The 26883-nt window shown below is 51.1% G+C and overlaps 1 protein-coding gene across 1 annotated transcript; it reads left to right on the plus strand.

Annotated features, from left to right (window-relative positions):
* The first annotated feature begins 16248 nt into the window (after positions 1–16248).
* On the plus strand, positions 16249–23985 carry LOC112108284 (zinc finger protein RFP-like). The gene is made up of 7 exons (XM_024202342.2): positions 16249–16674; positions 19045–19140; positions 19527–19757; positions 20230–20252; positions 20960–21075; positions 22252–22311; positions 23471–23985. Exons 1-7 carry the CDS (start codon positions 16249–16251, stop codon positions 23983–23985), a joined length of 1467 nt encoding a protein of 488 aa, XP_024058110.2.
* The last annotated feature ends 2898 nt before the right edge of the window (positions 23986–26883 follow it).

Consider the following 26883-nt stretch of genomic DNA (forward strand, 5'->3'; position numbering starts at 1 on the left):
CTGAGGTCAAACCCTTCATCCCCGTCAGGCAGAGCGGAGAGTAGAACCTGAGTCTCCCGTATGCCAGGCGAGTGCCCTAACCACTGGGCTCAAAGTCATAAAGGAGCCTCTGCCAGCACCTCCTCTGGGTTTTGTCTGAGCCCTGATTCAAAGGGTGTGCTCAGCGCACTCCTACAGGATTGGGCCCCACAGGCATGATAGGCTTTCCTCTGCCGGCCTTCTGGTTTGAGGATCCTTCTGTGGTTTACACATGAGGCAGGTGTCTGGACACCTAAAGTGAGGCAGCAGCAGTGCCCAGGCCCAGAAGCAGAAATTCAGGAACCTTGGGAAATTTTACCAAAGAAATGTTGGTGTTGAGTGAGTTTAGGTACCTGCAGAGTAAGGAAATTAGAAAGTCGGCACCTCTGGGCATTATTATTGGAGAGCTTCCCACCTCCCCCATCCCGCTGTTCCGCTGAGCGGTCTGGGAATTCTCATTGGCACAGTCAGCTGCAAGTGACATGGGCTGAGGGACTCATCTCTCCAGCCTCCTCCTCACAGCTCCTGGAGGCCACTTCTGTTGGCCAAAAATAACTGCATGTCATGTGTGTTTAACCGGTGACTGCAATTCTCAGGCAATACGTTCACCACTACAAACCCCAGCATCAGTGAGATTCTCTGCTTTAGCCCATCCACCAGAGTGGACAGAATCCGGCTGCCAAGAAGCCACAAGACTGGCTGAAAGCAAGTTTACAACCATGTAACCAGTTTGCCTTACACAAGGGACACAAATGTTACAGTCTGAGACAGGATCCTTAACAATATTGTATCCAGTTGCTCATGAAGTTACAAGCTGCTTCCCCAGCAGCATCTCCACCCAGCACACCTTTCCCATCGCAGCTGCAGCTACTGTTCTGGTTTCAGAAGGCCGCTTCCAGATTCCCTATTGATTCTGATCTCAGATCCACTCTGCACAAAAGAGTCCTGGCTGCGGTGCCCAGCCACAGGAAACAGCAGCAGAATGAAGCTATGTGACTGATTGGCTACAGATCTCCAGCCATGCATTCTCCAGCAAAACAAGGAGCAGTGCCAGCCTTCCCCTAAAAGAAAATAATTTCAGCTCACACCATCCAGCGGCAAGAATGTAGGAATTCCCCAGTCCACTGCATTAAATAGCTGCAAAATTGTATCCAACTTCATGACAGCCCCTGTAACCAGCAACATCCCTGGAAGCTCTCCTTTCTCGCCGCAGCTGGATTTCCATGTCTGGTCCCAGGTGGCTGCTCCCCAGACTCTCCCAGGCTCCCTCTGTCTGTCCCCAGATCCCCTCCTGCAGCCAGGCTGGACAAGGGGCCTGAGAGCCTTGGAGACAGGAGATCTCTGGTTAGCCCATCCCCTGTACAGCGTAGAAGCCCCAGGGCCAGCTCCCCTCACACCCACTGCCATCTGCAGAGAGCCAGGAGTCCCCAAGAGCTGGGGAGACTGTGCAGGGAAACAGAAACAGTAGCCACAAGGCTAAGAACAGGTGTGACAGAGGCTCCCTTGGCTGACACACCCAGCACTGAACCAGGGACCCCTAGAGCTAAAAGCACAGGCTGCCCCAGCTTATGCTAAATATTCAACCCTTTATAACTGTCACAGCTACACACACACACACACCAGTGGGTTTCACAAACACCAGAGAGACATGGGTCTCAAAGAGCCTAATGTCCAGGTAGGGAACAGGCAGTAGAAGTCAGCAGCTGTGATTCTCACCCTCCTTGCCAGGCTGCTCCACCATATCCTCATGTCAGGCCGTGAAAGCCCCAGTCGCTTGTTACCCCTTTCTGGCCTAAGTGACTAGTCCAAAGTTTGGGGCCTTGCAGATGTTTCAGAGGAACTGGTGTCAATTTGGACTCATCACACTTCATTCAAAGGCTCTTTACAGTCCACAAAAAAGAAATCATATGAGCCCACACCCAGAAAGAAACCCCCTAATGATATTCAATCAGCCCATTTCTGAGAAGGAAGTGAAGTGGGGCCAGCTAAGGAGAGAGAAGCGGCCCAAGCTGAGCTGGGAGCAGAGCTGCAGGCACAAAACCAGAGACACAGCTCAGGGAGGGCAGATCCTGTGCTGGGAGCAGGGCTGGGCCAGCCAGAAACATGGCCCAGAGACAGCAGATCTTGTACTGGGAGCAGGGCTGCAGCCACAAAGCCAGAGGGGCCAGAGAAGCAGTCCAGGGCCTGGAGGCAGAACAGCAGAGAATGGAGCTGGGGCTGGAGCAGTCTGGAGCTGGGTGTGGTGAGCAGCTAGGGAGAGTGAGGGGGGCTCTGGGCAGACAAGGGTCCTGCAGGCCAGACTGGGAGGGGGATCATCACGGTACCGAGGGGGCTGATGCTGGGAAGAAGGGTCCCACCACCCAGAGCCTGAGGGCATGTGGCCACCACCAGAACAAGTGTCCAACCCGCAGCATCCCTGCAGCACAGCCAGGGCCTGGGCAGGAGGCCTGGGACGTGTGAGGAGCAGACTGTGAACTGCCCTGAATCCCAGAGCTGGTTGTGATGTTCCCTGCCACAGAGCAGGGTTATGTGTTTACCTAAAACCTTTCCCATTTTTTCCTTATTTTTTTTATTGATTGCTGTTTAAATAAATTGTATTTGCTTTAAATTGTATGTAATGATCAGTGGGTCAGAGAAGTGCCCAGTGCAGAGAGTACCTCAGAGTGGGGACACCCTTGTCCCTGCCCTAAGTGACCATGACAAAGTTGAGGGTCGAGCCTCCCAGGAAACATGGGCCCAGCTTTGTCGGGGTTACGAGGACTCTGCCACACAGGAGAGTGGAAGGGGAGCCCTCGAGGTCTGACAGGCCAGGAAAGTTCCCCACAATAGTGGGACCATTCCCCCACTTACGTCTCTTTCCTGCACTAGAAGCCATGGCTGCTGCAAATCCAGCAAAAACGCTCCAGGATGAACTGACCTGTCCCATCTGTCTGGACTATTTTAAAGATCCGGTGTCTCTAGACTGTGATCACAATTTCTGCCGAGCCTGCATCACCCAGTGCTGGGGGGGGATTCGCTACTGACATCTCCTGTCCTCAGTGCAGAGAGATCTTTCCCCAGAGGAACCTCAGGCTGAACGGGCAGCTCAGGAATGTTGTCGAAGCAGCCAGAGAACTCAGGTTGCAGTCAGGGAGGGAACCATAACCAGAGAGACTGTGTGAGAAACACAAGGAGCCTCTAAAACTCTTCTGCAAAGAGGACAAAATCCCCATCTGCCTGGTGTGTGACAGATCCAAGCAGCACAGAGATCACACCGTCATTCCCGCAGAGGAAGCTGCCAAAGAATTCAAGGTAGGAAATGACCAACTGTTATTTTTATAACAAGAGCCTTTGGGAACTCACCTTCCCGCAGCATTAGAGTTTCCGTTAGCCCCAGACAGCCAGTCAGTGAACTCCATTGGAGAGGAACGAGGGGTTTCAGGCTTAAGGAGGTTTCCCAGCAACTGTGAATCCTCCAAAGACTCATGCAGGTGGAGAATTGTGGCACTTGACCTAAGTAAGGCTTCCACGTTGGAGTGAGGAACCCCCACCCCACCCCACCTGCTCCCCATACACAGAGTTCTGGGCACTGAATGACCCCCCTTCTCTCTCCTTCCCCACTTCCACCCCTTCCCAAAGCTATAAACATCATGTCCGTGCTCCTACTCTCCTTGGGGCTAAGGGAGCAGCTGGGGCTGTCCTTTTGGCACACATCCCCTTTGCCCTTTTCCTGCAGAACTCCTCATGCAGACAGGAAGGGAGCCCCACCCTCATGAGACTGGGGGGGGGCACAGGAGTGGAGCTTCCGTCCTGCAAACCCTAGCAAGTCTGCCTGATAGAATCAGAGACGGGATTGCAGGAAGCAGGGACTGGGTGGGAGGGGGCAGCAGAGCAATGGGGCACTGTAGCAGGGTGATTGCTTCCAGAGTGTCCCGTCATGGCCTGGGGTAGCCCTACCTCATTGTCCCTCTGAGGTTCCCAGAAAGAATCCACAACAGCTTTTCTGTGGCCAGTAACACCCCTTCTCTCCCAGCAGTAATTCCCAGGTCTTCTAGTCTAGAGTTTGGCCTTATCACCCTGAAGAAGATCCCAAGGCCTTCTCTGCCTTCTCCACGGGTCTCCTCCCTCTGGCTCTCCATAGGCCTCTGTTTTACCTACCCCAGGCCTGGTGGGATTACATGACACCCCCCTCTCCCCTGATCACTGCTCCTTCATTCTCCCCACCTGGGGAGGAGAAATGGCTATGTCACACCCAGTCCTCATCACCACTCCTTCGTTGTCCTCACCTGGGGAGGAGAACTGGTTTCTCACAGGTTGGGCTGAGACCGCTCTCTCTTTATAGAGCCAGCCATCCTGTGACTGGCATAGTCCCTCTTCCACGTCTCCTGAGGACACGGGGAGAGAGTCCCAGTCCTGCAGTCTTCAGTTTGGAAATTTTGGCCATAGATTTCAGTGTGGGAACCTTGTGCCCATAAAGGTTGCCAGGTTGACATCAATAACAATAAGAATTCATAACCAATAGAATGTACTGATTTCTACTGCAGTAGCATCTCCAGGCCCCGATGAGGGACTAAGGCCCCATTGTGCCAGGCACTGTACATTCAAGTCAGGCAAAGAGCTCACAGTCACAGTCTAGTGAAGACGATATGTAGCAGGTGGATAAAGAAAGAACTGGGGCTGGGAGCGGGGGACAATTAAAGAGGGTGGTGTTTGCATACACTGGCAATCATGATAGGTCATGCATATTTCAAAGCTGTCCATTTTCCATGGTGCAGACTTAAGTGCCTGCACTTTTCTATGGAGAATGTTTTAGGTGATGGAGTGGTAGCAGGCACGAGGGGGAGTCCATGGCCCAATCTCCCCTCCCTCCTGTGGACTTGGCAGGGACTTCAGAATCAGGGTTAGGGAGTTGAGACCCCCTTGGGTGCTATTTCCCAAATGGTGGCTTGTGACCCACCAGTGAGTCATGGGAAGTTGTAGATGGGTTGTGGGCTTGGTGCGGAGGGGCAGCCCTGTGGGGACGGGAGTGGTAGCTCCTGTCCCACTGGGCTGAGTCCAGCTCTCCACAGAGGGAGCCTGTGGAAAAATTCCAGCATGAACCTACTTGTCCCATCTGTCTGGAGTATGTCAGAGAACCTGTCACTCTGGAGAGTGGGAACATTTTCTGACAAACCTGCATCACCCAGAACTGGGAGTAATCAGATATAGCCATCTCCTGACTGAGCAATAATTAAGAAAGGCCATTAGGAGGGAAAGACGCCTTGATACAGGTCCTAGGCCCAGCAGGGAGAGGAGGTTTTCCACCGGGATTATGAACTCCAGTGCTGCTCCACGAGGGGTTAAACTCTGATGCTCCCGGCCTGCACTAGAGATCACTGTCCTAAACACCGTGTGGACTCCAAGCACCTTGATTCCTCACACAAAAGGGCTCCAGACAGCACAGGTCCATGCCAAATACCATGGGGATTAGACTGGGTTGCAGCAAAACTAACTCCTGAGCGGTGGTGACCGTGTCAGGCTGAAGAACGAGCCGAAGTGGTTCCATTAATCCTTGCACTGCTCTCCCACACTGCGGCATTTTGAAATCTCTAGAACTCACTGCTTCTGGGAGCTTTGCTGGGACCTGGGGAAGAGGTACCCAGGCAGCCCTGCCTCTGTAAGGGTCCAGGACAGAACTAGGGCAAACCCCAACTGTTCTTGACAAAAAATGAACATATTTAATGTGGTTTGCCCTAATGCCCAAGCCAATTCTATCCAGCCAGTCCAGTCCCCAGGGGTTCAGGGCTGAAATTCAGTGGAAATCAGGCTCCTTTGAGAATTCCAGGCCATATTTCAAGCCCTGGAGGTTTCTGGGATTTGTATCACTTTGTTTGTTTAGCCTCCTCAAAATATTTCACACAGTGAAAGAAAAATCCAAGGATATGACGCCAGTGTCATGTTGGTATAAATCAATGGGGAAAAAAGGTCAAACAATTTCAAGGAGTCTGAAAATGAAACACTCCCAGCGTCCATTAATATGACTTCACTTCCCTGGTATCACTGATGCCGTAAACCTACTGGGTTCTCCACTCATCAGTACAAGGTTTGTTTGTGTTGGAAAAGCTCCCACTCACACTCTCACTCCTAACAATAACAATAACACCACTCAAATCAGTTTCTGTTTCTTCAGGAAAAGGTTCAGGCCCATTTGAAGATGCTGAGGGAAGAGAGAGAAAAGCTGCTGGGATTTAAAGTGAACGGAGAGAAGAGAAGCCAGGAATATCTGGTAGGTGTCCATCATTATTAACCTGCATTTGTAAGGAGCCGGATGGAGGGGCGTTGTGAAACAGAGCAATAACGAGAGGTGGGGCAATCTAGAGGCCCAATGATGTTTTATCTCAATCAGTTGTGGCGGGTAAAACAGAAAGCTGTTAAGTGGGGAATAATCACAAGTAAATCAAAATTACCATATATACTCGTTCATTAGCCTGTTCGTTTATAAGCTGACCCCCCCCCCCCAGATGGTTAGGTAAAAATAGCAAAACCTGTATGACCCTTTCATAAGCCGACCCTAAGCCCTGTGTGCTGGGCTGTGAGGGATTCACCTCGGGGAGACATTGCTGGGAGGTGGAGGTGGTGGGTGAGGAATGCTGGGCTGTGAGGGTGGCCAGAGAGTCTGTTAGGAGGAAGGGAAGGATCAACCTTAGCCCTGATGGGGGAATCTGGGCTGTGGAGCAGTGGCTGGGTCAGTTCTGGGCTCTCACTTCCCCTGAGGAGACTCCCCTGCCCTCCACCAGAATCCGGGTTTGTCTGGACTGTGACCAGGGGCAGGTGACATTTATCAATGCTGGTGACGAGGCCCCGATCTTCACTTTCCCTCTGGGCTCTGTCCCTGGGGAGAGAATCCGACCCTGGCTCTGGTTGGGGATAGGATCCCAACTCAGCCTGTGTCCCTGAGACACTCAGGGATGGGGTGGGAGGGAATGTCCCACTGGGGAACCTGAAATCAGCCTCTGTAGCCTCTCACAGTCTAGTCTCTATGACCTCCTCTGGTGGACTTTCTGTCATGCCATCTCTACAACCCTGGAACAAGGTTGCTTCACCCCTTAACTTGGTGCAGCCTCTGGACTGTGAAATCATAGAGACCATTCAGAGACCGGGGTAGAAAAGCCCATCTCATTTGCTCCAGGAGGACTCTGGGGATCCTGGGTCAGACAGTGTCATGGAAACATTCAGGGAACACACCCTGGGAATGGAAAAATGGGTTTCTCTAGCCACAGTGATCCTAATCTCTGTGACCTGAGCATTCCCATCTACTCAGTGTTCTGGCTTCTCTATGCCCCTGGAGGACTCCTGTCTACCTGGCCGTTGATCTCTATGCAGCACCAGCGATGGGAAGGGGAGGGGTGAAGAACTGATTCAGGATCAGGGGGCAGAAGTGACGTGGCAATTGAGGGGCAGAATTAACAGCCGGGCTGGGGACAGGCCGATGTGGGGGTGGCAGGGACTGAGAATTAATTAATTAGGAATTGGGGGGTTAGGGAGAAGGTGGAGGCTCTGCATTAGCAGGGAGTCCAGGAGAGGGAGACCCAGGGCCTGGGGAGGGCAACCTACAGGTCACCAGGGAAGGGATGCTGTGGTGAGAAGGAGTTGGGGGTGGGGAGATGTCACCTGGATGAAGAGGTGGCTGTGCGGAGGGGGGAGTCAGGCACAGGGCAGGTTTAACCAGAAGGGAGAGAAGAAATGAAACGGGAAAAGATAAAAATAAAGTAAAACAGCAAACGGAGAAAGTGTGGGGGAAGTTGAAATGAGAAGAGTGAAGGCTAGAGGGGAGGGGATACATTCAGCAGAGAGAACTGGGGGCCTGAGTTAGAATGATCTATCTCATGGACTAAAATAGAATTAGGGACACTCAGAGAAATAAACAGATGGAGAACGAGGGCTAGAGAAAACGATGTGTAAAACTGGATTAAATGAAGAAAGAAAGACAACGCGAGATTGACATGGAGATCTATAAATGTTTCTGAAGTGAGACTGTAACATTAATTTCACCCCCTAGTTCATGGACAGTATTTTCACTTTGGCACCTTTCAGAACAACGCTTCTCCAAACTTGTGGATGTTTTGACCATGTGGTCTGGTTCTGAAAGTTCCCTCTCAGCTCCTTTTAAGACTGACATTTACTTAAGGTAAACGAAACATATCAAACTTCTCCTAGTCTATTTCCCTTTAATTTCCCGGCTGTGATTTTTTGAAGGCAAATGTGGGACTTTTTTCAACCTAAATTGGCTGTGTCAACCCAACACCGGTGAGGATATCTGAGTATGTCAGTATGATAGCTTGGACCTCACTAATATGTTGCTCTCCATCCTGCACTCTGGGTTATGCGCTTTATATAAACATGTAGGTCAGGAATTGTTCAGCTGTGCTCTGGAGAGAGCTGGCTTAGGCTTGGTCTACACTAACCCCCCAATTCGAACTAAGGTACACAACTTCAGCTATGTGAATAACGTAGCTGAAGTCGACATACCTTAGTTCGAACTTACCGCGGTTCAGACGCGGTCCACACGCGGTAGGCAGGCTCCCCCGTCGACTCCGCGGTACTCCTCTCGCCGAGCTGGAGTACCGCAGTCTACGGCGAGCACTTCCGGGATCGATTTATCGCGTCCAGACCAGACGCGATAAATCGAACCCGGAAGTTCGATTGCCAGCCGTCGAACTACCGCGTAAGTATAGACAAGCCCTTAGTCACTTTACTTCTCAGCTTCCAAACCCGCCCGTGTGACAGATGTTCGCAGTCTAGAATACCTGGATTTTATGGCACATCCCCCCACAGTCAACAGTAATTAAATAAACTATTTAAAAAAATAACCCTAAAATACAGCAGCAGGGTTTGTAGCATGGCCTCCCCGGTCCCCAGCACATGTCCCCACCACTTGAACTTCAGTAGGAAATGCCATTATTTCTGAGCACCGGAGCGGGACTTGACACACACTGCCAGCAGGTACACAAAAGCTTACTAGACACATTAGAATATTAGAGATCAGAGCTCCAGGGTTCTCTTCTAGGGGCACTGTGCAGTGGTGGGTAGTGACAGGTAACCAGATCCTATCTATTTCATGCATTCAGCCCCAAAGGAAGTAGGAATAAATGGCTCGTACCTGGGTTTTCTGTATTGGAGACCTGGTTTCTCTTCCCAGTTCCACCTGAACTGACTTTGTGCACACTCCCTAATACCTTGAACACGGGGGGAGAAAGTGTCTGATAGTTCGTTGCTTTGTACGATAGAGAGATGTGTGGTTTTGGTTTTTGTTTGTTTGTTTTTGTGATAAGGGTTATGAAATATGTAAAAATGTGTGCGGCACTTTGTACCTCAAAGCAGCACTCGGGAACCCCATATTGACCATCATATAATTATGATATTGTATACAAAGCACAGCCTGTAAGAAGTCATATGACAAGACACGATTTGTTCTGTTAAAATATATATAGCATTCATGTGTATGAAGTTATTAGAGTCTGCTGTATGGTGGTTACTGAAATACGTTGTAAGTTTGAGGGTCGCGGAGTGCCTGTTCTCCTGGGACAACAGAGCAGGTGATCCACTCCGCGAGGGTGTTAAATGACCATTAACCAGCAGGGGAGTTGTAAACAAGGGATTTAGAAATCTGTAAGGGCTAGTCTACACTACCCGCCCGGATCGGCGAGTAGAAATCGATCTCTCGGGGATCGATTTATCGCGTCTCATCTAGATGGATCAATCAATCCCTGAATCGACGCGCTTACTCCCACCTCGTCAGGAGGAGTAAGCACCATCGACGGCGGAGCCGCGGCAGTCGATTTGCCGCCGTCCTCACAGCGGGGTAAGTCAAATAGGATACGCCGAATTCAGCTATGCTATTCGCATAGCTGAATTTGTGTATCTTAAATCAACCCCCCCCCCTTAGTGTAGACCTAGCCTAAGAGAGCTGTGCAAGCATCACATAATGGAGAATTGCTCAACTGAACTCTGTGACTCAGCAAAGCCCACCAAGAAATGTCTTGGACTAGTGTTTTCCAGGAACATGGACTGGATATAAAATAAGGGACAGTGGCATCATGCTTTTACCTTTCTCCTCCACCTACTCCAGAAGCAACAAGAATGATGGGGAAACCAAGACTTGACAAGATCAGTGGGGTGAGAAAAAACTGCTTGATCCCAACACTGCCTAGTGTAATAAGGTTCAAGATTTAGACTGCCCGCTTACCTTTTATTTTCGTTCGTAACTGTCTCTGACCTATTGGGCCTACCACTTAAAACCGATCTTTCTGTCCTTAGTAAATCTGTTTTATATTTTACCTAAAGCCGTGTGTTTTGGTTGAAGTGCTTGGGAAATCTCAACTCAGGCTTCAAAGCCCAATGCGTGTCCTCTCCACATTGAGGTAGGAACAGATGGGGTAATAAAATTACACTGGGGCAGGCAGGGCAAGATTGTATATTTGGGAGGTTCAAGGGTGGGGGCGTGGGAGATTTGCTGGTGTCTCTCTCTTTCTGATTCGTGAGTGGCTCAGGGAGCATAAATGCAATTCAGCTGGCTGGGGGCCTAGAGCAAGAGACTTTTGATCTGAATGTTCTGAGGTACCTTGCAGCCCCTTAATAGAGGCTTGCAGAACAACTTCAGAAAGGATTTAAATACTGCAAAAAAATTCCACCTCTCCCAGTTGACATGGTGACGGTATCAGGACACCTTGATTGGCACAAAACAGTCATTAGTTTTAAGATTAAGGCTCTAAATAAGTAGAAATTAATGATAATTTAAATTTAGAAAATCCAACATGGCGGACCAAAATGGCAGTGATAGTTTAAATTTAGAGAGGAAAATTCCAGAATCACAGCAGACCTAGCGCCCTATTGCCACACTCACTTCTATGCTGCTGTTCCACCTCCCAGTGAGGGATTGGGGGAGGGAGGGAAGGAGAGCCCAAGTCCAGCCTGCCTCCCGGTGAGGGATTGGTGGGGGGAGGAGAACCTGAGCTCCGACGGCAGGGCTCCGGCTGTCCCCTGTATCACTGCCTCCCAGCTGTGCAGGGCCCTCCTTTGTGAGCCGCAGCCCCTTTGTCAAGCTCTCTGGAGTAGTTGACAACTATGAGTGCCGACGTTTGGGCAGAATGGCAGAAAAGCAGGCAGCCATCTCAAGCTGGTTGTGCGTTGTGTCATTACATTTCACCAAGCCAGTGACAAATGTGAATTCCTGGATCATTATCCCAGTCTTACCCTAGACTCCAGACACTCCCCTTAGACTCTCCAGTCTGTCTTGTCACCCAGAGAATCAGGACTTTGTGATAAAAGGTCACTTATACCAAAAATGACATTACATCAGGCTGCTCCCAGTCCCAGGAGATCGGACATTTACCCCACATCATTTGGTACCCTAGATCTGACACCAAAGACAAGGCTGGCAGCCAATTCTATAGTAAACTCACTAAAGCAGTGATTCTTAACCTTTACTGCAGCCAGCACCCCTTTGGTTCTCAAAAATATGTTCTCGCACCCCTTATCAAAAATCGTTGAAGTAGGCCACTTCTTTAAACCTAGATATATCATAAGTATAGAATGAAAGAGATATAATTATGTATTTATTTTAATTTCACAGTTAAAAATTAACACAGTAATCGTTAAAAATGTATAATGTTAATAAATACATAGGTTTGATGAAACAAAGTAGTTGTACTTATGTGCCTGTGCTTAATTTGTGTTTTCGATGATTTACCTTCTAAAAAATCTGGCATGTCTCGCACCCCCAGAAAGGGCATCTCGCACCCCAGGTTAAGAACTACTGCACTAAAGGATCATTAGCTAAGGAGAGTTATGGAGAGGTTAAAGCAGGTAAAATATACACACAGGTGAGTCACAGTTTGTCATTCCAAATGGTGGCCGTGATGTAATAAACTGCCAGTTTCCCAGAAGCCTTTTCACAGTACCCAGATTGGCCCTGAAGATCTCCACTTTGTATTCAGTACTGTTCCCTGTAAGAGTCCACACAGTCCAAAGATGAAGGACTTTTCCTTGAATCCATACTCATGGCTTCCTCTCACAGAAAACAGGTGGACAGGGTCACTACCCACGTGGGCTTTTCCTCTGATGTCGGAGAGTGAGAAACGCATTTTGAGTTTTTGACCTCTGATCCTCATGCACAACGCCCACTTGCTTTGAAATCAGCACTTTTCTGTTAAAGTTCTTTACTTGCATTCCACAAGGCTTCTTTCTCATTGGATGGGATATTTAGTTACAGGGGTATACACAATGGAAATGTTCGCTACTACGTTATAAGAGAATATAGATAAGTAAAAACAATGCAAGTAACTCCCATTACTTGTCATGAAGTTTAAACACCAAATACACTCTTATACATTTAACAATCACTTTAATGTAGCCTAATACACAAGTGAACTGGCCTAGGGCTCTGGCATGAGCTGGTGCATCTGGTCTGCCAGCGTCACACAGTTTGCACCAGGAAACCTGGTGGAGGGTCATAGAGAGGGGTTGGCTAATCCTGACCACATTTCCTACCACAGAGAAGCTGCTCTGAGGCTGATGCTGTGGAGGCAGAGGTGGGATCTCCAAGACCCCCACAAAAGGCCCTGTGGGAATCAGCCTCTCTCAGTGGCGCTGTCTGAATGCAGAGAGGTCAGGGAGAAGGGGCAGAGGGCGTGAATGAGGAGAGGCAGCACTTCTCTGCCTGGTGCTCTCCCTCGCCTCTTATCCCATGATCCCCAAACCCTCGATAGCCCAGCACCCAGCTCCTCCTGCTTCTCAGCTCCACCAACCCCAACCATTCAATCCCCAGTGTCCTCCCCAGAGCCCATCCTCCTGGTCCCTGAATATTTCTCCCCCAGAACCCAGGACCTTGGGTGATTTGGGGAGGGAAGGAGTTACCAGCCCCCAGGGACACTCCCCCTGCAGAGAACAGCTCCAGGTAAGTGGGGGAGCCCAGACCAGTGGCTGATGGAACATATGAATCCCACTGTGCAATGTGTTAAATAGCTGCAACATTGTATCCAGCTGCAGGGCAGCCCTTGTAACCAGCCACATCCCTGGTAAGCGTTCCCTTCTCACCACAGCTGGATTTCCATTTCTGGTCCCAGGTGGCTGCTCCCCCAGACTCTCCCAGGCCCCCTCTGTCTGTCCCCAGATCCCCCCCTGCAGCCAGACTGGACAAGTGGCCTTAGAGCTTTAGAGACAGCAGATCTCTGGTTAGTCCATCCCCTGTACAGCGCAGGAGCCCAAGCGCCAGCTCTCCTCACACTCGCTGCCATCCGCAAAGAGCCAGGAGTCCCTGGGAGCTGGGGAGACTGTGCAGGGGAAAGAGAAGTAGTGGCTGCCCGGCTAAGAACTGGTGTGACAGCTGCTCTCTTGGCCAGCACACCCAGCACTGAACCAGGGACCCCTAGAGCTCTCTGTTTATCCCACACCCTGTGCAGTCCAGGACCCCTAGTGCCAGCTCCCCTCACACCCATTGCCTTCTGCCATTGGGCCCCAACCCTCATGCGAGGGACAGGAGCTTGGTCTCCCTGCACCACTGAGTCCCTGGCCTTGCTGCTGGGATTGACAAAAGTGGAGAAAACTGGGTGTGGTTGTGTGAGATGGGGGTCACCTGCCCCACTAGGGCCCAGGCTGAGATCCCAGCACATTCCACAGGCCCCTGAGCCACCATCAGATGGACTTTCAGCCTCTGTCCGTGTAGTGGTTGGGGAGGCCCTGGGTTACTGCCCTGGGGGAGCTGCTGGGGTAGAGAGGAGACTTACTTGCCCACAGCTCCTGTGGGCTGGTTTTTACTTTAGTTCCCTACCAGATATGGGGCAGGGACTGTGCGTGAGGGAGAGATGTTTGTGTCTCTGTTTCTCATACCTGTCTGCACAGGGATCTTATTGGAAACAGGGGGTCCCTGGTGGAGAAGCCTGTCTAGGGAATGCAGACAGAACTGGGGGAGATGGAGCTGTAGGCAGTTGGGCCCAATAGCTGAGCACAGAAAGTGACTGGGTGTTCGGAGACAGCCTAAGCATTTTAAAGCAGGCCTAAAAACTCATACACTTTCCCTCCTGTCCACCTGTACTGGGGTCTATAACACACCATACTGACCAGAGCTTTGTACAGGCAGGGGACCTTCTCCTGCCTGCAGGCAAGCAGCCTGACCATACTTCCATGTGGTTGCCTCAACTGCCAGTCACAGAGGCAGGCACCCACAGCTGGGAAATGACTGAGTGCTATAAAAGGGGTAATACCCAGGTACCAAGTTGCTGCTACAGATGTAGCCTGCTAGGTCTAATTAGACACCAAAGCAAAAAAATTGTCCGGATCAGGGGCTAACCAAAGAAAGCCAGTCCCCCTGAAAGACCACATCAAGGACTGGTGACATCACTGTTATGACCTGACTCTGCACAGACTGTCCTAGTGCCTGTGGGGAGCGTCAGTGAGATGATTATCAGACAAACTCTGTGAGCACATCCATCTGTCTGTCCCCTTATCCTCTCCTCCCAAGTTCTGGCTAGAAGTGCAGCTGTTTCCTGTCCGCATCAAATCACAAAAACATCACACTGGGGTTGTCACAAACTTTCCTGATTTCACACTGACTCTTTCACTAGCTGGTGTTTCTCTTAATGCCCCAGCTCCTGGAATCCCATGATCAGGTGGCAATTTCAGCGCTCACTCTAACAAAGATCACTTTCTTGCTCTCAAGGCTGAGTAGAAAAGATTGAGAATGTGACCAGAGTGAATCCTGAATGTTCAGAACAAACAAAATGTCCAGAATGTAATTAAAAAAAAACCCCTTATGTTTCCTTCAGCCAATCTCCTGGTTTTTGTTTATGTGATGCTGGCAATGCTGCCTTGGCAGTGATCAGTTCATGTTTTCAGGTCTTGTCTCCAGCAAAGGCTCTAAGGACCTACATAAAAAAATGAAAGTTCTAATTTATCTCTTTACTTCACCCCCAGTCCAGGGGGCTGTCTTCATTTGTTTCTTGGGCCTATGCGCATTCGCACACCTTGGCCTTTCTATTTCCCTTTCCATTAACTCTCCTGTTTTAGATAAATCATGGCACTAAATTAGGGGGCTTTCCATGGGTAGCAGATAGCGATTTAAGGCCTGAATTCTCACAGTCTTGCCAGTCCCAAACTTTTTAAAATGATGAGTCAGGACCCCTTAATTGCCTTAAAAACCATGAGACTTACTTAAACATAACAATAATAAATGTTGGGTTCTTTCTATTCTTCTCAGACCTTTAGGCTCCACTCAGCTCACACTTTTTATAGTTTTTTTCCCCTCTGCAACCAAGAAAACTGGAAACTTCCTTTGTTTAGGAAACAAAAGCCAAGAGACTCACCTCATCACATGCTTCCAGGAGCTGGGGCTTTAACAAACACACCAAATATTATAAGACTCATTATAAAATTATGAGTGTTGGAAACACCGCATCTTCTTTACACTGAGCCAGAGCTGCCTTAGTGTACATGAGAATCAGGCTTTGAAATGTTGATACCAGCGTAACCAAGGTTTTGGCCTGTGAATTTCATATCACTGGACTTGGAAGGATTCGACTTTATCGGCTGATGTCTGCAAATGTTGATTTACACACACAGACCATGAAAAAATACTTCCATTGATAATAATTAAAATTTACCAATAGGCACAGTAATGTGATGTTGACAATCTCTATTTTAATGGTTATGAAGCTTTAACTTTTTGAATCTGTCTCTGCTGTCATTAAATAGTTATCGTCTGACCCAAATATTGTCTGATCCCGCCCTAAATGTCCCACCACTGTGAACATTTAAATTGATAAAAATTGGAATGAAATGCTTAAAATCCACATTTTTGTGCACCTGTGAATGTTTAAATCAATAAGCATAAAAATTGGTTAAAAATAAACATCTGTCAACATTTTATATTAAAAAATGAATTCTACCAAGCCTGACTATCACTCCTTAGACACACAGACCCACCCTGCTCCTGCAAGCTCATCAGGACAGGCAGATGCTGATGTCCACGTGAAGCCCCAGTGCTCCCCGCACACCAGCACAGGGGGCTGACTGCAGGACCAGAACACTAGAGGTATATTTTTCACTAAACCCTCAGAGCTGAATTGTTACCAGTGGGCTCCTTCCAATTCAGCAAACAGTGTGCATCAGTCCAGGAAGGGAAACACCCAGTTGTTGCTGCAGGCGGGGCAGAGTGTGAACTCAAGAGGAAATTGAAACTTCTTAGTTCTTACCCTGTTACACTGCCCAGAGGGAGCCATGGCTGCAGAGAACCCCATGGAAAGTCTCCAGGAGGAAGCTACATGTCCCATTTGTCTGGAGTATTTTAAGGACCCAGTGATTACAAACTGTGGGCACAATTTCTGCCGAGCCTGCATCAGCCAGTGCTGGGAGGGATCCGCTACAGCCGTCTCCTGCCCTCAGTGCAGAGAAACTGTGCAAGAGAGAAACCTCAGGCTCAACAGGCAGCTGGCAAACATGGTAGAAATCGCCAATCGGCTGAGTTTACAGGCATATGAGGCAGCGAAGGGAGCAGGAGGAGATGGGGTGTGTGGGGAACACCAGGAAGCTCTGAAACTGTTCTGTAAAGAGGATGAAACTTCGATCTGTCTGGTTTGCCATCTGTCCCAAGCGCACAGAGCTCACACGGTGGTTCCCGTAGAGGAGGCTGCCCAGGAGTACAAGGTAGGGAATTGCTGTTGAGTTTAATGGGTAATAACTTTAGGTTTTAATTACAGGCTAATTTCACTGAAAATTACCTGTCACAGGTGTGACACATCATTCAGCTCTGTAGAGCCTTCATGGTATAGGAGAAGCTATAACAAAATTAATGATTTGGCAGTTTGGTAACAGAGGCAAAATATAAACTCTTTACAGACACCTCCTGAGGTGGGAAACTTTTCTGAGATACTGAATCCTTTTCAAACCAGCTTTAACACAACGGAAGCTGTGAAATGCTCAGTGAAGCTTGACTCAGAAGAGCTGCAGACTGATCTATATGAACGTGTTGCCCTCAGCCTGGAGAAGGGGAAGTTACAAGCTGTTCTTGTTACTGATTTGTTTAATATAAATTATTATTATGATCATAGGCGCGGACTCCGTGGGTGCTCCGGGGCTGGAGCACTCATGGGGAAAAATGAGTGGGTGCTCTGCACCCACCAGCAGCCAAGCTCCTCTCCATCCCCGCGCCACCTCACCTCCTCCTCTGCCTACCTCCCAATGCTTCCTGCCACCAAACAGCTGTTTGGCAGCACTTAGGACTTTCCAGGAGGGAGGAGGGAGGAGCGGGGATGCGGCATGCTCAGGGGAGGAGGCGGAGAAGAGGCAGGGACTTGGGGGAAGGGGGTGGAATGGGGGCGGGGACTTTGGGGAAGGGGTGGAATGGGGGCTGGACGAGGGCGGTGCAGGAGTGGGGCCAGTGGTGGGGCTGGGGTCGAACACCCACCGGGAACAGTGGAAGTTGCTGCCTATTATTATGATTACCTTTTTTGCATCACAGTAGCCCTTACAGACCCCAAATGAGATCTGGGCCATGCACAAAAAACAACAAGGGACAATCTCTTCTCTGAGCAGGTTACAGCATAAATAGGCAAGACAAACAAAGGGTAGGAGAGAAACTGAGGCCCAGAAGGGACAGTGAGTTGCCCAGGGTCATCGGTGTATGGGAATAGAACTGAGGTCTTCCTAGACCCAGTCCAGGGCCCTAACCACTAGACCATGCTGCCACCTCAGTGTCAGTTCCCCCCGATGAAGTGTGTCCATAAGCAAGGAAAGATGCCTTGATAAAGGCCTCAGACCCAGCAGGGAGATGAAATTTCTCACTGGGATTCTGAATTCCTGTGTTGCTCCATAAGGGGTTAAATTCAGATGCTGCCACCTGCACTAGAGGAGATCACTGGGCTAAACACTGTGTGGGACCCCGAGAACCTTGAATCCACACACAAAAGGGCTCCAGACAGCTCAGGTCCATGCCAAATACCACTGGGATTAGACTGGATAGAAGCAAAATTAACCCCTGGGAGGTGCTGACCTGTGTCAGTCTGAAGTTTGAACTGTTCTGTGGTATAGGTGGGCAAAGACCAGCTAACATGGTTCCATTAGTCCCACCAGGCAGCCTTTTGAAATCTCCCAGAATGCACTGCTTCTGGGATCTTTACCAGGGAATGGGACCGTGGGGTACCTGCCCAGGGGACATTGCCATGGAAAGGGTTTAGGGCAGCACTAGGGCAAACCCCAACCCGTCCTTTATACAAATCTGCATCATGTCTAATTAGGATGGTCACTGAGGCATCCACAGAACACGGGACATCCCCACGCCTGCCTTCATGGGCCCATCCTCACCTGCATCAGTCGCCCTGTGTGGGCCCACCACCACCTTTGTGAGCACGCCCCCAACCTGCATCATTGGGCATGGAGGTGCCACCTCCAGCCCCGCCCCCACCCTCAAGAATGTCCTCCTGCATCCTCAGTCTCCTCCTCTCTCTTTTGCACCAGACAAAGCCACGTCCAGTGCCGAGTCCCTACTGGACAGGGATAGTGCTCCACAAAACTGGACTGTGCAGCTTCAAACCAGACGAATGGCCTCCCGACGTCTCATGGGCTTTGCCCTGGTGCTTAGACCAGCTCTGTCTAACCAGTGCAGTCCCCAAGGCTTCAAGGCTGAAATCCCAGCCCGTATTGAAACCCTGGTGGCTTCGGAGAATTGTATCACTTTGTTCGTTAACGCTTCTCAAACACAGGTTTGTTGATTCACCACCATGTGACTCCAGTGCCCTGTTTTGTGCTGTACCACTAATCAATTCGTAAATACCAGTAAAGCTTGGTTATAATTGAGATCTCTCTCCAATTACTAAAGAGACTGAACCTCATTTGGTAACAAGTTGGAATATGACACGCTCCCAGTCTCCATTAATGAGGTTTCATCTCCTTCGTGGCCCTGATGTCACAAAGCGATTGGGACCAACAGTCATCTTAGGTTTGGGTGAAAAAACACTCAGTTCACACCCCTCTCAACCCTCAAAACAAAAACTTCCTGAATCATTTCTGGTTCTTCAGGAAAAACTTCAGGCCCATTTGAAGACTCTGAGGGAAGAGAGAGAAAAGCTGCTGGCATTAAAAGTGACTGGAGAAGAGAAAAGCTGGGAGTATCTGGTAGGTGCCTGTTGTTATTAACCAGCAGGGACTGGCAGTGGGAGGTCTGTTTGGAGGCAGATTCCTCTGTGGCCTTGATGAATGTGGGCTTGTGTGTGTTCCTCCCTGATCATGAATTGCTGGGTTAGATCTATGTGTAGACAAGACCTAAGCTTCCATTTCAGTTAATAAGTTAATGTCTAGCCCTTGTGGCTTTCCCAGAAATCCTCCCCAAGTGAACTGAATGTCCCTGTGAAGTGCTCTCCACTGTGTCTGGTCATTTCTTGCACTAACAGGATCTTAGAATTTTCAAAGAAGATCTTCCTCCTGCACACTCAGCTCTCCATGAAAGGGCTCCGGGCTCCATCCGTGTCCCTGACCAGCCCTTGCCCTATTTTCATACATAGATAGAGACACAAACCGAGAGGCAGAAGATTGTGTCTGAATTTCAGCAACTGCAGCAGTTCCTGGAGGAACAAGAGCGTCTCCTGCTGGGCCAGCTGGACAAGCTGGACGAGGAGATTGTGAGGATCCAGAATGAAAATGTCAGTAAACTCTCCGAGCAGATTTCCCGTCTCAGTGAGCTGATCAGTGAGCTGGAGGGGAAGTGTCAGAAGCCAGCAAGTGAATTCCTGCAGGTGAGACTGAGTGCGACACATCCGAGATCCCCACACAGGGAAGGGAGGGGTCCTGAATTCGAAGCACTGCAGTCCAGCAGACAAAGATCTTGGTGTAACTCGGCGTGTGCATTGCTGACAGGTGAAGTACTATTGTTCTTTGCAGAGTCACAGACACAGAGATATGAAAGAAGGGAAAGTCCCATTAGCTCAAGGATTCCATGGCCCTGGGGCCAGGGTAGGGTCTCTCTTCCCCCATACTTCCTAAATCCCTTCCCTGGGATCCCCTGTGTGTGTCAGAGGGGACTGAGTATCAGAGGGGTAACCGTGTTAGTCTGGATCTGTATAAAGCAACAGAGAGTCCTGTGGCACCTTTAAGACTAACAGATGTATTGGAGCATAAGCTTTCGTGGGTGAATACCCACTTTGTCAGACGAAGTGGGTATTCACCCACGAGAGGGGACTGAGATTCTTTTCTCTCTCTCTCCTCTAGGATGTCAGAAACACCTTGAGCAGGTATGTGGCTCTCTCTCACTCCTCCTCACACTTCACAACACTGTGAAAAAGCTTGGTGGGGATGTTAGCACTGCATCTCGCCAGGGCTCTACAGCAAAATGTGTGGGGAAGGTCACATGTTGGATACGAACCCTCTCTGAACAACTTCATCCAGAGGGTCTCACCCTGCACAGAAGACTCTGGAATTCTCTATTCAGTGGGAAAGACTGACCTCAAGTATTTCCTAGGGATGTCACCTCCCCGAGGACTGGCTGCCTCAGGGTTGTGGGGATGGAATATGGGCCTTTCACTGCTGGGGCACTGGTTACCATTCAGCCCAGGGCAGCAGCGGTCAAGAGTCTTTCCCACCTGAGGACTATTTGGAGACCTGTGTGGAATGAGCTGGGGAGGGGGGAGTTGGTGTCTCAGTCTAATTCCTAGTGGGCAGATTTCTACAGCACGTCACCTGGAGGCCATGGAGTGAATTGGCCACGGAGATTCAATTCCCGTTTTGTCCCCAGAGCTGATCTCTCCAGGCCAGAGTAGAAGACTATTAATGGGTCCTTTGAGGGAAACATTTCATGGCCATGGCCTGTGCTGCATCTGCTCTGAGGCTGAGAGAAGTCGAGGAATTCTAATTCCAGGCCTATTAGAGCAGCAACTCACTAACAAAAACTTATAATCAGTCACTAAATGCAATATAATCACATGAAATTATTTTTCTGCAGGTGTGAGAAGGGGACGTTCCAGCATCCAGAGGAGATTTCTCCTGAACTGGAAGAGCGGGTCAATGGTTACTTCCAGAAAACTATTGCACTATTGGAGACTCTGAGGAAGTTCAAAGGTACCTAGAAGGAATGTAGGAGGGAAAATTAGGTTAAGTATCTGAGACTGTGGGAAGACAACGGCGCTAATCAATTGGTTCATAATTAATTTATCACCTTGATTACCCTGAACAGCAGAGGCACAAATGGCCCCTCCCCTCTCTCCTTTTGCGGGTACAGGGGTGAATCTGGCCCATGGAGCCAACCTTCCCCCACCTCAATTTCCACATTGATAAAAAGATCTTATTGTTTCGTCCTATGGTCTAGATCAGGGGTCCCCAACGCGGTGCCCGCGGGTGCCATGGCACCCGCCAGGGCGTCTAAGTGCGCCCGTGTACTGGCCGGTGGACAAGCATCCACTGAAATGCCACTGACAAGCAGCAACGACAATAGGCATCGCCGCCAAAATGCCGCCAACAAGCAGCGTCATCCAGAGAAATCAGCGGCATTTTGGCGGCGACGCCTCTGGATGATGCTGCTTGTCGGCGGCATTTTGGCGGATGCTCGTCCGCCGCCACAGTCCTCCGTGGCTCGTCGTCTGGCGCCTGCCAGATGAAAAAGGTTGGAGACCACTGGTCTAGATGGTGCTTGGTACTGCCATGAATGCAGGGGACTGGACTTGATGACCTCTCAAGGTTCCTTCCAGTCCTATGATCCTATTATTATTCCTATTTCTGCCTGTGAAGGACGAGGGCTCCTTCATGCTGCTCTCTTTAGAGATACTGAGTAAACAAACCCAACAACTCACAATTAGAACCAGGATTTTGCAAACTCTCAACATCCCGTTAGTGTCAAACGGAGCAAAGTGGGTAAAGTTGCTCTTATGATGATGTCTTTGCATGATCTGCGTCTAGGTTACGACAAAAAGCAGTAAGTGAATGAGAGAAACCAACTGGGGTCTGAAGGGTGGGAGGGGATGATGAGGGGAAAAGAAAATCGCACTTACAGATTGTCTGTGCTGGACTCATTGTGAGGCTGCAAGGACACTGGTTCCATTGCTGAGAGATGCCTGAATGAGAAAGGAAAGAGATTAAGGTTTCAGACCTTTTTATATTAAATACCTGAGTGTGTCTGTGGGCCTCTCTGTCTGTCTCTCTGTCATGATGAAAACACAGCTCTTTGAGTTCAGAGTGGGGATGCTGTTATAAATATGAAAGCCTGAAATCTCACCCCTCTCTTATCCTTTCCCCCTGCAGACACTCTGCCGTCTGCACTGGAGACAAAAAGAGGGGAACCACTCGGAGCACACAGACAGGGTGAGACTGCAGCCTCTTTCGAGCACTGGCCCCTCTCAGACTCCACCCCTGCTCCTCTTACCCCGAGGCCCTGCCCCCTGGCCAGGCCAGAAGCCAGAGCTCAGCTGTCACCCAGGGAGTTCGGGCAGTACTGGGGAACCCTGCACCCTCCACCTGCCGTGAGGTGGTGCGCTCTGGGGAGTGTGAACATGGGCCGGGGGCTGCTCCCAGGCCCGCCGGACACCAGCCCAGGTCAGGTCGAGAGTCAGGGGGTCCCCACAGTGTCCAAGGCTCCCAGCATGGCGAGGGGTCAGGGTCTCGGTGGGAAGAGGAGTAATGGGGCAGGGCCACGGAGTGGGCGGGGCTGCAGGTGATGGGCCCTCGTGGGCCCCTTCCCCCCAACTTCTACCAAGGTTCCAGAACACCTGGGGGGATTCGAAGCTGACATCACACAAATAATCCTGACACCAAAGTCAGTGCTGAGTTCATACCCAGACTGCTGAATAGAAACACTCTCCCTGAGCAGCACCTGAGCAGAGCTCTCTGCCCTGAGGGCTGACACATCCCTCTGCTTTACCCAGAGACTCCCCATCGTGCTTCTCCAACATCCGGCCTTTCCTTTGGGCAGGGCGGGGCTCTCCCATTGGAGCTGCTCCCTGCTTCCTGGATTGGGGAGATGCTTTTCCTGTGATGCTGTCAGCTCCTCCCTTCTCTCTAGGCTGGGGACGGGGCTCCCCCACCCAATGCCACTTCCTGCTCTCTGGTCATAAGCAGCTCTTCCCCAATGCTGCACCTTCCTCTCTGTTCCCTGGCCTGGGAGTGGAGGCTGCATTAGGAGATGGAGTTTCTCTCAGGGGGTTTTAAGCTGGTACCCGTCCCCTCTGTTCCCTCCTCAATAAAAGCTTCTGACACCTTCCTGGCTGTGTCACTGCCACTGGGAATGCAGCAGCCCCAGGAGGGGGAGCTGGGAGCTGAAGCTTTTGCAAGCAAATGAGAAACACGCTGAGGAACTGCAGACACATCTCTGGTCAGCCTCAAGTGCCCAGGACAGAGGCAGCCCCCTGGGATCCAGGCCTGTCCCAGCCAGAGCAGGGCTGCTGGGGAGTGTGAAAAATGGTTCCAGGCTCCCCGAGGGCTAAGCTCTGCTTCTAACACTCTGATTCTATACCCTCCACCCCAGTGAATGTGACTCTGGATCCAGACACGGCTCATCCTGACCTCATCCTGTCTGCGGATTGGAAAAGTGTGAGATGGGGAGACACATGGCAGGATCTTCCCCATGACCCTGAGAGATTTGACACTGCGCTGTGTGTGCTGAGCTGTGAGGGATTCACCTTGGGGAGACATTGCTGGGAGGTGGAGGTGGGGGATGGGGAACGCTGGGCTGTGGGGGTGGCCAGAGAATCTGTAAGGAGGAAGGGGGTGATCAGCCTGAGCCCTGAGGAAGGGATCTGGGCTGTGGAGCGGTGGTGGGGTCAGATCCGGGCTCTGACCTCCCCTATAACCCCCCTGCCATGGCACCGGGCCCCCAGCAGGATCCGGGTTTGTCTGGACTGTGACCAGGGGCAGGTGACATTTATCAATGCTGGTGACGAGGCCTCAATCTTCACTTTCCCTTCGGGCTCCATCCCTGGGGAGAGAATCCGACCCTGGCTCTGGGTGGGGCCAGGATCCCAGCTCAGACTGTGTCCCTGAGACACGGGGGAGGGGGGGGAGAGGTCGGGAGGGGGGGTGGAATATCCTACTGGGGCTCCTGAGATCAGCCTCTCTAGCCTCACACACCCTAGTCTGTATGACCTCTGCCTGTGGTCTTTCTATCATGCCGTCTCTGTGACCCTGGAGGTTGCTTCGGGTCTCAACTCTGTGCAGCCTCTGGACTGTCAAACCATAGAGAGCATTCAAGTGAGTGAGGTAGAGAAGCCAATCTCATTGCCCTAGAAAAAAATGCTGATCACGCACTGGCAGGCATCTCCTTTCCCCGCACCCCCCGGCCGCCTGCCGGGGGTGGGCCCCGCCAATCAGCTCATCAGCATCCCCTCCAGAGCCTCCCACCCACCACCATCAGCTGTTTAGCGGCATGCCGGAGTTGATGGGGGGGGAGGGGCAGGAAGAGGTGGGGCGGGCCTGGGCAATGCATGGCCCAGATGCCGCGAGTGGAAGGGCTGGGAAGCCCCTACCAGACCAGCCACTGAGACACTGCTCTGCATCCCTGCGCGGCAGCTGCCTGAGAAAGCCTGGCTGGGGAGGTGACTTCTGCTCCCTGCCTGGGCTTGGGTGCCAGAGTTTGGCACCCGAGCCCAGGTAGGGAGCGAAAACGACCTCCCCAGCCAGAGTCTCTCAGGCAGCTGCCCCAGCAAGAGGGGCTGGTGTTAAAAGTGGCTCCTTCCTGCTCCTCCCTGGGCTCCTGCCCGCCGGAGACAGCAGCAGAACATGCTATGAGGAGGGGCTGATGCAGCGGGAGGAAAAAGCACATACACACACCCCGCAGGTAGCATCAGGGCCACCCAGAGCGGGTTCGGGCTCCAGTGAAAATTTTTTTTGGGCCCCCCAGCAAGGGTGGACCGGCTAAGTGGGGGAAAAGCCAGGCCCTGGGCCCCCTTCTGAAATTTTTTAGGCCCCCCAGCAAGGGTGGACCGGCTAAACAGGACCAACGAGTGGGGGGGCAAGCAGGGGAAGCCGGGTCCCAGTAATTTGTACCGGCTTCCCCCCCGCCCTCGTCGGCCCTGGGTAGCATGGGGCTGGGAGACCACGGTGTCCCCAAGGCTGGGTGCGGGGACACGGGACCTGACCTTTATACCGTTCCCCCCCAATACAGGGAGACACCAGTTGAATATGGAGCACCCTGGGAAAGGGGGTGAGAAGGGGTGGAGTGGGGGTGGGGCATAGGATGGAGTGGCGGGGTCGAGCACCCCCCAGAAAATCTAGAAGTCGGTGCCTAAGTAGACAAGCCAATCTCTTCACTGCCCCAGGAATTGTGCAGCCTTTTTGCCACTATTCTCTATGGTCCGGGAGGACTCTAGGGATCCTGGGTCAGTGTCCCTGAGACATGGGGGGGAACAGCCCACTGGGAATGGAAAAATGGGCTTCTCTTCCCACAGTTATCCCAGCCCCTACAGCCTGGAGGACTCCTGTCTTCCCAACCTTCTGGCCTCTTAGCTGTATAAGCCCTGGAAGCTCCTCCTCCCTCCCTCCCTCCCTGCAGCACCAGGAATGGGGGGGGGGGAGTGAAGGGCCTGTGCAGCTGCAGGAGGAGCAGAGGCGACCTGAGGGGCAGGGGTGGGGGCTGGGCTGGGGACAGGCAGGTATGGGGTGGAGGGACACAGATTTAATTAATTGTGGGTTTGGGGAGAAGCTGGCCTAAGAGGGGTTTCCCTGGAGCTAGCTGGAAACACAGGTGCTGAGGGGTTGGCTGGCAGCTTGGTGTGTGTGAGTTAGAAAGCCAAGAGAAGCAGTCGTGAGTGTGGTCTCAGCAGGAAACTGAGATAGAACTTGCTTCAGGCACAGGGTCCCCTGGAAAGGCAGACGTGTATTTCCGAGTAAGGCAACTGCCAGCTGCTGTTCGCTTCTACCGTGTTTAGGGCACAGGAATGTGTGGACATTGTAACTAATAAAGATTGCACCAAAGAAATACCTGACTCCTATTATCCATTTCTCCTGCCAATGGAAGAACCTAGCAAGGCTCCAGACAAAGGCTAACTGCTCAGGTCAAAGGAGCAATGGTACAACCCGGGTCAGAATCTAGCCCTGTGGCGGAAATGCGTTGGTGGGAAACATTAGTTGGGAGCTCCAGCAGCAAAGAGCCTGTGCAGAGGAGCAGATGGCTGCTCATTGGACATGAGCATGTCCGGCTTTGTGTGCTAAGCAGTCCCCATTGTCCCTTCTCTCCGAGCTGACACGCCTCTGCCCAGAGTCAGACAAAACCCAAACATGGATCCCTGTCTCGTATTTCCCCCCAGCAGAACCAGCCCACACAGTGATGATGGGCTCAGTATTGGCCCAAGGAGAAAAAATGGCTGGAAGAGACTGGGGCAGTTGGAATGGGCTGGGGGTGAGGGGTGGGTAGGATTGTTCCCTTCTTCTGTCTATGGAGTTTTACAAAGTTTAAACCTAAAAATCTTCTTTCCAGCTCTTATCTGGCTTTGTGAACGGGCTGGGCTGTGTAACCTTTAACTGTGATGTCCTAGAGCTGCTGTTTTCATGCCTTGTCACTAGCACCCACCAGCTGCCTCTGACCTTAACCCAGGGAGCCCTGTCGCCCAGCTGGCCCCGGAATGGTGGTTAGATGTTCATCAAGACACAGCCAAGCCGAGGCTCCTCTGCACATAGATTGTCACTGAAATAACTCAATGGGGTTTAGTTTCCACCTATTGTAGTTTCAGTGCAAGTCTACCTGTAGCTGTGGACGGCCTCATTGTGAATTAAGAATGTCCTAGTTTGTTTGAGGGTGCATCTACCCAGCACCGGGGCGGTGTGATTCCCAGCTGTCGGCTGGAGCTAGCCTACTACTAAGAGCAGTGCAGCTGCAGAAGCCAGGAGGCTGCTTGAGCTACCCCCAGGAGTACAAGCCAGCCCAACCCCCACCTGGACATGTAC

This window comes from Terrapene carolina, unplaced genomic scaffold, assembly GCF_002925995.2.
Source record: "Terrapene carolina triunguis isolate 2854851 unplaced genomic scaffold, T_m_triunguis-2.0 Scaffold34081, whole genome shotgun sequence".
Lineage (NCBI taxonomy): Eukaryota > Metazoa > Chordata > Testudines > Emydidae > Terrapene > Terrapene triunguis.

Excerpts from the sequence above, each read along its gene's own strand:
- LOC112108284 (XM_024202342.2), top strand. The coding sequence starts at position 16,249 with ATGGCTGCAGAGAACCCCATGGAAAGTCTCCAGGAGGAAGCTACATGT. Across the intron at positions 19,141-19,526 it reads AGAAAAGCTGGGAGTATCTG|ATAGAGACACAAACCGAGAG; the intron begins GTAGGTGCCTGT and ends TTTCATACATAG. Across the intron at positions 20,253-20,959 it reads GTCAGAAACACCTTGAGCAG|GTGTGAGAAGGGGACGTTCC; the intron begins GTATGTGGCTCT and ends ATTTTTCTGCAG.